This window comes from Lithobates pipiens, unplaced genomic scaffold (genome assembly GCF_037356315.1).
Source record: "Lithobates pipiens isolate NorthernLeopardFrog02 unplaced genomic scaffold, aLitPip1_a1.2 Scaffold_16, whole genome shotgun sequence".
Taxonomy (NCBI): Eukaryota; Metazoa; Chordata; class Amphibia; order Anura; family Ranidae; genus Lithobates; species Lithobates pipiens.
Window position 1 is genome coordinate 625,276,339 of NW_027507748.1, and position 12,733 is coordinate 625,289,071.

At 45.3% G+C, this 12,733-nt stretch overlaps 1 protein-coding gene across 2 annotated transcripts in view; it reads right to left on the reverse strand.

The window, feature by feature from the left end:
- Window positions 1-680: 680 nt before the first annotated feature.
- Window positions 681-12,733, reverse strand: part of LOC143983952 (putative tRNA methyltransferase 9B) — a 48,217-nt gene continuing 36,164 nt past the window's right edge. For both annotated transcript variants that reach the window (XM_077484126.1, XM_077484125.1), the window contains one exon: window positions 681-1,810. In XM_077484126.1, coding sequence (XP_077340252.1) covers window positions 888-1,810 — 923 coding nt within the window. In that variant the 3' untranslated portion in view covers window positions 681-887. The remainder of the gene's footprint in view (window positions 1,811-12,733) is intronic.

Genomic DNA, 12,733 nt, shown 5'->3' on the forward strand with positions numbered 1-12,733 from the left:
CCTATAAACTCTGACTAGCTTCTCTGTCCCTGCTAAAGAAAAGCATCCCCACAGCATGATGCTGCCACCATGTTTCACGGTGGGGGTGGTGTGTTCAGGGTGATGTGCAGTGTTAGATTTCTGTCACACACAGTGTTTTGCTTTTAGGCCAAAAAGTCAAATTTTGGTGTCATCTGACCAGAGCACCTTCTTCCACAAGTTTGCTGTGTCCCCCACATGGCTTCTCACAAACCGTATTAGGTGACTTCTGTGATTTTAGTTAGGGGTATTAGAGTATAGGGGGCTGAATACAAATGTACGCCACACTTTTCATATATTTGTAAAAAATGTTGAAAACCATTTATCAATTTCCCTTTTCACTTCACAATTATATGCCACTTTGTGTAGGTCCATCACATAAAATACATTTATGTTAATGGTTGCAACATGACAAAATGTGGGAAATTAAGGGGTATGAATACTTTTAAAAGGCACTGTAAGCATGCCTACCACCCCCCATCCTGCAGTTAAAGTTGACGCTTCTCAATAGATATAGTAAGTGAGGTATGGATATTGCACTTGGAGATAAGTAGTTGGGTTAAATTGTAACTGCATCTTTTCCTCCAGACAGATTCACTTTAATGACTTTGTACCTTGTCCATCCCAACATCTGAAGGAAGAACAACATTTATTCAAGAATATTTTCCGGTATAAAAAATTTATTTAAAATGTGATGAATATTTACATTTTTCACAGTTATTAAATAAAAAAAAGGTTAAGGTATAAAAAACATTTAGTAAATTAATAATAGGAAGTAGTATTTTTGATAAGCATTATCTGATCTAGAACTTTGTGCAGTAATCATTTGCTGTGCATAACAGGTTAAAAATTATAGAAATGATGAGGACTTAACTCGTTTTCCAAAGCGGATTCTTTTCTACGACGACGCACCAGTTGGAATGGTCATAAAATGTGCTTACAACAAGTAGTTCAGGAATATATTGTTCTATGAGATCACCAAGTTCATTCTGTTTAAATATGTGATAATATCGAAGATAGTCTGTATTGTCAATTGTGGGGATCTGTTGATCTTTTTTACATTTAGCGTCAGAGTTTGAACACAGCTTCACATCAATTGGTCCTTTGCAATTAGATTTCAGATCTGGTAATGGAACATTACCAAGGTCTTTGATTATTTCTCCGCCAAGTTCTACATTGGAAGATGTGCAATAACTTTTGTTAGCAAGTGGAAAGGTAAATAACTCTTTGAGTTTGTTAGTATTATTATCCAGGTCCTGTATGTATTTTGGTAGGTGGTCACTAATTTGTTTTACGAAATGAGGTGTGGACAATCTGGGTGGATGTAGGTTTGCGGCTTTTCCTAATTCAGTGCAATAGTCGTACAGTCTACGTAGAATGCTTCCATGCTTCTGGTCAGTGCTTACATACATACTGCTTATATCCAGTCCTGATTCTAGGGACCGTGTTAAACATCTTGATGAATGGAGGCTATTTTTAAATGTTAAAGGCATCCTATCAAGAAATGAAGAATGTTTAGTCCTACTATTTGAAAGCATATTACTGTGAACCCTGCTCAAAGGATTGATCAGTGGTAGGTTCTTGAAACCTGGTTCAGTAATGTCCTTCCTTTTTTCTGAAGCCTTTTGTGACTCCCTATTCCATGGTATTAGCAAGTCTTGCTTCTCAAATGTCCTTCTTTTCTGTTCCATTGCCCATACATATATCATCATCCGTCCACCAACTCTCAAAATCCGAGCCATCTCTTTAATAGCTCGTATGCGGCGCTCCTTGGTTGAAAAATGATGGATTACTGAAAAAAAACAAAAAACACACACAAAAAAAAAAAAGTTATGCTAGGTCATTAGAATGCTAAACAATAATAGTAGTAACAGTGTGTGGATTTTTCAAATGTACTCCCTTTTAATTTATGTTGCTTCTTGCTTTGGGCCAGTATTGCTCTAGGTTGCAGGAAAGAAAGGTTGGTGGCAATGCTTTTAATTTATTTATTTTTTATTTAAAAACTTTTAAATATTTAAAAAAAGGAAGCAGCTGGTAAAAGCGATCCAGGATGAGGAGGAGGGACCCGGAGGAGGAGCCGGGGAGGACACAGGGGGACCCGGAGGTGGTGACACAGGGGGCATGGGGACAGTCGGGGATGATGGGTGTGGCGGTGGGGGCAGTTACAAGCACCAATCTCATCTGACAGCTGCGGGAGGGAGAGGAATAGAAGTGGCTGTCAGAAAAAGCTATACAGGGAGATCAGTGCTTGCAACTCCCCCCCCACGATCATCTGTGACGCTGCCAAGGAAAAATCGGTGAAACCCTAAAATGTCACAATAAATAAATAACACACAACAGGTTAAAACAATTCAAATTGCTCATCCCCTGTGGATTTTTTGGACCAGATTTAATTTTAGTTTATGTAGCACCCTCTAGTTAGGTAGGTGCTAGAGGTTAGAATTTTCTTTAGAGTAGAGAAATTTAGGCAGGCCTAGCTGGTGGCTAGGCCTGTTTGTTTTCATTCTGGGCTGGGAGTGGCTCAGGGCAGGGCTGGGTGACTCACAGGTAGCATCACTGTCACCTTCCCATTCTTTCTAGAAGGTGCTAGAAAGAGAGAAGAGGAGAGGTGGAGCTGTCTGGGGTATTCTGACGAGCTTGACCAAGCCCCAACTTGGATTGGCAAGGGCACTTTTTTTTTTTTACAGCTGGGGGGGGGGGGGGAGCACCTGTGCGCCCCATAAAGACAGGCCACCACTGTTTACTGGGATCAGTAGCCAAGTTGAGGACAGTTAGCACAGGAACTATTCCTACATTATAGGGGCCCGGGGTCCCTGCCCGCAAAAGGCAATTCACTGAGGCCTGGCTGAGTTAGTGTCAGACCCAACCATGTGGTGTTAGCTGTTCTGGGAATCTGCAGCAAGTGAAGTACTAAAGGAGTATGTCTGCAGCAAGTGAAGTGCTGGAGTAGTAAGGGACAGCAGTCTTAAGCAAGAGTTGTGCTGGAGAAAAGACTGGAGTATATATAGAAGTCCCAAGCAAGTTACACTAAATCTTTCTGGGCATCCCAAAATTTCCCATTCCCATCCAAGTTAAATCCCCTAAAAAAACAAAACAAACAAAGCTTATGGACTATTCTATGTCCGAGTGCCTGAGAGATTAATGCTGGGCTGTGCAGGGTGACAGGTGAACCGCAATATTCAGCAACCCCTACGAGGGCATAGCTATAGCTATAAATCTAACTAGCTGTAAATCACGTCGGGAAGTGCAGTTTCTCAGATTTTTGATTTATTGAGAATTGAGAATGATTTCTTTTTCATTCCCGAATAATAGACCTGTTCCATATTCAGTCAAGAAAGGCTGGGGAAATATGTACAGCTAGTTTGCAAACACAGCATTTGATAGTAGTGTTTGAGGTTGCAGTAAAGCAGTAAAGCAAACGGTGTTCAGCACAAGTCTCCTAATTCATGCTATAGCTGCACTCAAATGCTAATATTCTAAGTCACAACTCATGGTTCTTGCTGTATCCATAGGAGCGTAAAGCTGACCCATAGACGGCTCGAATCTTGTCCAGTTCAGCAGGGACGAAACACCCCTGCCTATTGGAGCCTGTCTTTTTGACTGGTTCCTTCCGGTCTGCACCTCACCTTGAGGCACAGAGTGGAGGGTTACTGTGCGCGTCAGTGGCGTTATGACACGGGACGCGACCCCGCCCCCAGGGGCGGGCTTGCGCCATGCATCATCGCGCCAAGGGACTTCCTGATGGATCTGGGCTGCCATTGGTTGGAGGCCCCGACCCGTCTGACCACCAGCTGATTTCGCTTGCACTGATGTGAAATCAATCTCAGCTGTGGTAGATCTATATGCAATTAGTGGACCTCCAGCTGTTGCAAAACTACAAGTCCCATCATGGCTCTACCTCCTGGGTGTCATGCTTGTGGTTGTCAGAGTCTTGCTATGCCTCATGGGATTTGTAGTTCTGCAACACCTGGAGCTCCAATAATTGCATATCCCTGATCTAGGGTATTTTAACTTCACCCCAGACATCCACAGTAATGCCGTGGACAGGAGGACATACAGCACTTCGTACATCAGGCAGTAGTGTGTAAGTAGTACTCATATATACATCTTAAAAATATTTTCTGGTGATCTGCAGTCTACGCTATTACTATTCTTACTACTTCCTTTGCACTGGGCACTTTTTTGCTTGGGACAATTGTCCCATTCATGCCTGGTCTTTGACGCTTATACTCTCATTTGTATTCTTATAATAATCCATGAATACCCCTCATCTTATACTTCCTTTGTTTGTCTCTTTAGACGTGTACAGAGAACCTAACATGCATCAGGATTCTACTCGCTCTGTGGTCAGGATCTAGGCTGGAGTACATTGCTCCATATGCCTGAAGTCCTTGCAGCTGGGAATTTGTGCTGCCTTTCTGTTATCTTGCCCTTTGTTTATTTCCATCTTCTCCCACTTGACATACTATTGAGGTCTTGGTCTTGCGATGTATCCGTGGTAACCCACCTTGGGCCCTCCTCGTTTGTTTTTAGCAGTGATGGGTTCTTTGCAAGCATTATCTTTCGAGCTGTTACATTGATATAAAACATGATTGGAGGCGCATGTCCCTTTGACTATAAAGCACTCTTCTCTCTTGTTGAAATTATAGATTTAATTACTGTACTTATTTGTTGTTATACCAACGTACCATTCTATTCACATTTTAGAATTTATAGGACTCTGTATAGAAAAATGACATAAGTCTCTGAAGAAGGAATAGAAAGTCCGAAACATGTCAGGCGTCATTTCCAGTATGTGCTATTGTCCAACTTTGTCTACAGGACAACTGAGTTTCATACCCACATTTACCCAAGCATATTTTGCCAAATTGTCAAAGTATACATTTTCTTCTTGTTATTTTATATATGTATAATAATAAAAAAAAAAAAAAAAAAAAAAAAAAAAAACACTACATTACTTGGTCTGTCTACAAAAATCCAGAGGGGTATTACCGTGCTTTTTAGCACCAGGTTCTTCCTATTGGATTAGTTAGACCAGGTGTTTCACACATACCACCAGCTTTCAGTTTTGCTGGTAAAATACAGACAACAGCATAGAGGTAGAGAGAGCCTGCAGGAAGGACGGGATGTGCGCTCCCCAATCTCTGTACACAGAACTTAACACAGTAACCCTTTCATGGTCAGACTGTACAGGGCTTTGTGTCTTTTGGCGTGGCACCCCTGGGGACTTTTTGCAGTTCCCCGGTTGAAAAACCCAGATTTAGGTGGACAAGTACACACAGGGCCACTGATAAAGCAGTACAGCCAGCCATCATATACCAGGCCCGAGCCCCATCAGTTCAAGAGGGAGGCATGGGCAACTGCCAAGCAGGAGGGCCAGCTGTAGTGCCTATGCTGACAACAGCTTTTTATGTGTAGCGGCCATAACCCTTTGCAGGGCGGCCTTAACCTTTTGGGCTCACCGGTTACTTCTGCTTGGCTTGTTCTTCCACGTCTAGGGGTTCCCAGGATTGATACCAAACAACTTTGGACGCTGACACCAATAAAGTGCTTTTGAAAGGTTTTTATTTGCAGGGGTAACGTCCAACACAGTCTCGTATGGGAACAGGCAAGGGTGAAGAAACTCAGGCACCTTGAGCTGCTAGTAAAACAAAGTCTCTATTACCACCCAGAGAGTAGCCACTCGCAGCTGGGCACTTCAGGGCTGAACACATCTCTAGCCAGAGATTATGGCAATCAGCACGTTGATTCAGAACTTAAGAAATCTCTAACCTTGAACAAGTTGTAACTGAAAGCGAACAGGGACCTTTTTCCTCAGTATCTGGAACGTTCTCTGTCTCCTTGACATTACTGGAAAAAGTGTGGATTCATCAATGTCCTTTACAACTCAGTAACCAGGCACTTCTCAGGATGCCGGCCCTCCTCCAAAGAGTCCTCCCCCGATCACTTTCATGAGCTGCGGTGCCCCTCCAAGCCGAGAGCACACCCGGACACCTTGAATCCTCCCTCAGTTACTGCGCCTCGGACCAGCCGGTTCCAAGACTTGGGAACAGACGGATCCCTACCCCAGACCAGACGGGTCTATCTGGGCCAACCAACAGAAGCATGTTGCGGAGCATCAAACGCTCCGTGATCGGGACCCCTTGCGGGGCTACCCCGGTCCAGGAAACAGGAACAGACCACTCGGGCCTCACGAACTTCTAGTGAACACGTGACTTCAACATCTTAAGTACCCTTCCCCAGACTCCTCAGCGGAGCCCGGCACACCCACCGATTGGTTCCGAGGAAGCTGATACCCAAACATCCAACCAGGCCTGGTTCTGGCCTGTCATGTGCCCCTCACCGTTCACATGACCCTCACCGTTCACATGACCAGGCAGAACTCTAACACAGACCAGCCAGACTGATGTCAAAGTTAACCTACACAATTAACCCTCAGAACCCCACTACTGTCCTGAGGAAAAAACTAAATTTACACATATATTACACTTTGTCCAAAGTGTCATCGCTACATATGCTATACTGGGCAGTCAGGACAGACAAGGCAGAGGCTTGGGCACTTCTAGTTTACTTAGCTGTTATTTTCACAGAATCCGTCTCTCACAGAGGGAGCACAGAATCCACCTATCACAGAGGGAAAATAATCAAACTAAGGAGATGAGTTCAGTCAGCGTGAACACAAATCTAATGCACCCATCATAAGAAGCTGGACACTAAAGGTCAATATATTGCACTCCTTGACCAGACATAAAATAAAAAAAAAAATAGTGCAGCGCTAAAAAAATCGATATATTTCTAAAAGCTCATATAGGTAATGTCTGACAGTTCTGCGATATAGTTCATATCGTTTAAGAGCCACGGGTGATGTAGAAAAACACACCAACAGTGCTAAAATACAATCGTAGTTACTGTGCATCCTTATCTGTGCTTCCACCACTGTTAGTGTAGGTCCCTCATCTTACTCTGTGGACCTCCGGATTAACAGAAAGGTAATTTGAGCATTCCCCACAGGGGCAATCAAAGGATGAAATCCTGTCTCTACATTATTCCAACAATCGAAATCTGGCCTCAGCTATATGGCAACAATAATGCCCTCACGTATGCAGTAGATATCATCATGGTTCATGCAAAATCAATAGAATGTATAAAGTGCAATCTGCTTGTACTTAAAAACTGTTTATTCAGATAAGAAAGTTACTTAAAAATAAAGCACTGAATCCACCTGTGCGCGGAACTGAAACTTGTACCACAACACAGCATCTCTTAGTAAATCTGAAAGGTGGCTGTAATGATGTCAGAGTCTTCCCATCCAAACGCGTATCGTCCCTGTAAATAGGGCCTTCCTCAGTGTATCACGGGGGCTTGCTTTGGATGTCTTTATATATAATCCACCTATCGTAATTGTTAACTAAATATCCAACCCCCCGTTGCGTGCACTGCCATAGCGACAAGGATGCTTGGGGGCGTGGCTAAGGTCTCAAGCCCACCCTTTACAGCACATCAGGATGCACGAGAGGCGTAATGACATCTGCCCCCCAGCATACATTGCCATAGTGACAAGGACACTTGGGGGCATGGTTGAGGTCTCAAGCCCACCCTGCGCAGCACACGCGGCCACGTCAACCAGGATGCTCGAGAGGCATAATGACATTCGCCCCCTCAGCTTGCACTGTCAGACATGTGTGGTGTGTGAGAGGCTCGCTCGATAGTTTAAGTCTGCCCACTAAGGGGTGTGATAAAAAAAAAAAAAAAAAAAAAAATACACACTGTCCTATAGATTCCAGAAGCATCTCACCCATCCTGTACATTCCCAATGACGACGGAGATACTCAGAGCAGTAACAGGGTTACCTTACATGACCAACACACACATATCCAGCTCTGTAACATGGGCACCAGGGCCAGAGATATCCAGTATAAAAGTCCACAGAGGCCCCGCTCTGACCAGATACACCAATGAAAGAAGAACCTTGGGATTTTTCAATCACGACCTATAGGTTCCTCACCCATTTCATAGCATGAATTTTAAATTGTAATTTAAAATGGGATTAAAAAATAAAAACGTCATAACAGCCACCTCTCTGGTACAGAGATTAAGCACATATAATCTAAATGACATAGCATAGAACACATTTTTTATACAAACATTTCATGAGAAATCCTGTAAACATCTTTTGTAAAGCCCTAACTTACTATCCAAAAGTTTTAATCGATCGAGATGAAATTACCTCCCCTGTAATGATTGGTCACCTTTTCTACCCACCCCTGTGGGGTTGTGATCATGAAACAATTGAAAATGTTTGGAGACATTATGAGTTTTGAGACCCTTTTTAATATTGTTCACGTGTTCTCCAATCCTCATGTGTAAAGGCCTCAAGGTCCTCCCCACGTATTGTAAACCACACTCACATTCTAACATCTACACTACACTTGTCGTGTTACACGTTATTAGCTCTTTAATTTGATAGCTTTTGTTAGTAGCAGGCGCAACGGAGTATTTACGTTTTCTAATATTACAACTAGCCTGCTTGCAGGCAGGACATCGGCCACATGCATAAAAGCCTGTGAGGAAATAAAAAAATCCTATTTTTGAAATGTACTGGTGGGTCAATTACTCCTGGAGCCAATTTACCTCTTAACGACGGGGGCTTTCCTGTATATAAATTGCGGACAAAGGGTTAATGACCCATCATACATTAAAGGTATAGAATCATTAATGAACAGGAAGGACCTGGTAATCCGTCCAGAGGACAAGGGTGGAGGCCTGGTTTTGTCGAGTAAGGTGTACTATAAGAATGAAATGGAGAATATACTTGGTGACATCAACACATAGTATAATAGCTAAGGCCCCCATGTTAGAATACAAAGGCGAGTTGCATTTCTTGATTGAAAGAGGGAAACCTGTAGGAGTCTTGAACACAAAGGAAGCATTATATCTATACCCCCTATTCTGCCGAACACATATTATTAACTTTTTCCCAAAGTCCATAAGGATAGTGTTAATCCTCCTGGGAGACCGATAGTTAACAATATTGACTCAGTCTCTTCAAGGCTGGATCAATATATCAACACCTTTCTCCAACCGTTGGTCAGTAAAACCAAAGCCTTTTTGAAGGATATTAAACATATCATCAATTTTGTAATCCTTGACAGTCTCCTCTTCCAGTTTTCTAATTACGGCTGATGTTAGTTATCTTTACACCATCATTAGCCAGGAGGATGCTTTATCATCAGTGCATCAGGCCTTCAGTGCATCTGGCCTATCCAGAAGACAAAAACTTTTTGATAGATAGTCTTAAGTTTTGTCTGTCGAGGAATTATTTCTGGTATGGCTAACTATTTTTTCTTCAAACCATATGGGGGCTCGGTTTGCTCCCAGTATTGCAATTCTCTTTATGGCACACTGGGAGGAAGAAGCCATATTTAAAAACAGACCCCCAGAGTTAATCTGCTACCAGAGATATATCAATGACCTCTTCATGGTGTGGGATGGAGATAAATTTGGTCTTGATATATTCATGCAGAGACTCAATGCCAATAATACAAAACATTACCCTGACTTGGAATGTTGACACTGAACGAACAGTTTTCCTTGATTTGGATATAGCCGAAGAGGGGGACCGGATCAGGGTGGCTAAGCATTTCAAACTTATGGACCGCAATGTCTTTATCCCAGTGGAGAGTTGTTACCATAGCAAGTGGCTTTGCAATATCCACAGGGTACAATTTATATGTTTAAGACAAAACTGTTTGTATTCATCTCTCAGTCCCAAATTCTGGCTTCTTGGTTCTTGGTTCTTACAGAAAGGGTACTATAAATCTATTTTGGACAGGGATGGTTTGAATGGTTTGCAATATGGATAGGAGAGTTCTGGTATCCAATGTCCCTAAACCCAACCATAATTCATCTACAAACAAGAGAATGATTTTAGATTTTAACGTCCAATACAGGAAATTTGAAAAAATTGTTTATAAAATACTGCCCAATTTTAAAGCAAGACAAGGTTTTCGGTCCAGTATTACCTGAAAGTCCGCAATTTATATACATAAAGCCCTGTCATTAAGAGATAAATTTGCTCCAGGAGTCATGGACCCACCAGTTTTAATTTCCTCACAGGCTTTTACCGTATTCATGTGGCCGATGTCCTGCGTGCAAGAAGGTTGGGTGTAATATTAGAAAACATAAAGACTTCATTGTGTCTGCTACTAACAAAAGCTATTAAATTAAAGAGCTAATAACATTTAACACAATAGGTGCAGTGTACATGTTGGAATGTGAGTGTGGTTTACAATACGTGGGGAGGACTTTGGAATAATATAGAGACAGGATTTCATCCTTTGATTGCCCCTGTGGGCAGGGCAGGACTTAGGGTGGCGGGGGCCCCTGGGCTTGATCCACTTTCGGACCCTACCTTGTATACATTACCACATTTATCGGTGTATAACACGTGGCGGCGTATAACACGCACCCCAAGTTTAGGAGGGAATTTTAAGGAAAAAATCTTTTAGGAGGGAAGATTAAGGAAAAAAATTTGATTTAAATGCCCATCAATGCAGCCTTATCAGTGTCCATTTGCAGCCTTGCTCATCCATCTGTAGCCTTGTCCAGTGTCATTGCAGCCTTGTCAGTGTAGCCTTGTCATTTGCAGCCTTGCCCCAGTGTCATTTGCAGCTTTGTCATTGCAGTCTTGAAGTTTAAAAATGGCACCGCCGAGAGACAGAGCCTGTGTATCTCGGCGGCTCTCGGGTCTTCTCAGTGGTGGCTCTCGGCGGCTCTCGGGTCCTCTCGGATGCTCTCGGCGGCTCTCGGTTCCTCTCGCAGTCCCGAGCGGAGCCGAGAGTAGCCGAGTGTACTCGGCTCAGCTCACAGTCACGCCCAGTCCCTGTATTATGTTCATCATAGGGCGGGACTGGGCGTGACTGTGAGCGGAGCTGAGCCAAGCCAAGTACACTCGGCTATGTATCTCAGCAGGGCCTGCGGGCCCCCTATTGGGTGGGGCCCATGGGCTTGAGCCCAGTCAAGCCCAATGGTAAGTCCAGCCCTGCCTGTGGGGAATGCTCAAATTACCTTTCTGTAAATTCAAAGGTCCACAGAGTAAGGTGAGCAGCCTGTACCAACAGTGGTGGAAGCACAGATAAGGATGCACAGTAACTACAATTGTATTCAAGCGCCCTGATCACTACTGAGGACTTATTTTTGTGTGTTGGTGCCTTTTTCTATGTCATCCTTGGCTCTTTATACTATATGAACTATATCACAGAACTGTTAGACATTACCTATATAAGCTTTTAGAAATATAGGTTTATTTTTTTTACAGAGGGGCCACAGAATGTGCCAATCACAGGGGGGGCCACAGAATGCGCCAATCACGGGGGGGGGGGCACAGAATGCGCCAATCACAGGGGGGGGCACAGAATGCGCCAATCACAGGGGGGGCCACAGAATGCGCCAATCACAGGGGGGGGCCACAGAATGCGCCAATCACAGGGGGGGGGCCACAGAATGCGCCAATCACAGGGGGGGCCACAGAATGCGCCAATCACAGGGGGGGGCCACAGAATGCGCCAATCACAGGGGGGGGGGACACAGAATGCACCAATCACAGGGGGGGGGACACAGAATGCACCAATCACAGGGGGGGGACACAGAATGCACCAATCACAGGGGGGGGACACAGAATGCACCAATCACAGGGGGGGGACACAGAATGCACCAATCACAGGGGGGGGGGGACACAGAATGCACCAATCACAGGGGGGGGGGACACAGAATGCACCAATCACAGGGGGGGGGACACAGAATGCACCAATCACAGGGGGGGGGCACAGAATGCACCAATCACAGGGGGGGGACACAGAATGCACCAATCACAGGGGGGGGACACAGAATGCACCAATCACAGGGGGGGGACACAGAATGCACCAATCACAGGGGGGGGGGGGGACACAGAATGCGCCAATCACAGGGGGGGGGGGACACAGAATGCGCCAATCACAGGGGGGGGGACACAGAATGCGCCAATCACAGGACGGGCGGACACAGAATGCACCAATCACAGGGGGGGGGGGGACACAGAATGCACCAATCACAGGGGGGGGGGGGGGACACAGAATGCACCAATCACAGGGGGGGGACACAGAATGCACCAATCACAGGGGGGGGGGGACACAGAATGCGCCAATCACAGGGGGGGGGCACAGAATGCGCCAATCACAGGGGGGGGGGGACACAGAATGCGCCAATCACAGGGGGGGGGGGGACACAGAATGCGCCAATCACAGGGGGGGGGGGGACACAGAATGCGCCAATCACAGGACGGGCGGACACAGAATGCGCCAATCACAGGGGGGGGGCCACAGAATGCGCCAATCACAGGGGGGGGGGGCCACAGAATGCGCCAATCACAGGGGGGGGGGCACAGAATGCGCCAATCACAGGGGGGGGGGGCACAGAATGCGCCAATCACAGGGGGGCCACAGAATGCGCCAATCACAGGACGGGCGGCACAGAATGCGCCAATCACAGGACGGGCGGCACAGAATGCGCCAATCACAGGACGGGGGGCCACAGAATGCGCCAATCACAGGACGGGGGGCCACAGAATGCACCAATCACAGGACGGGGGGCCACAGAATGCGCCAATCACAGGGGGGGGCCACAGAATGCGCCAATCACGGGGGGGGGGGACACAGAATGCACCAATCACAGGGGGGGA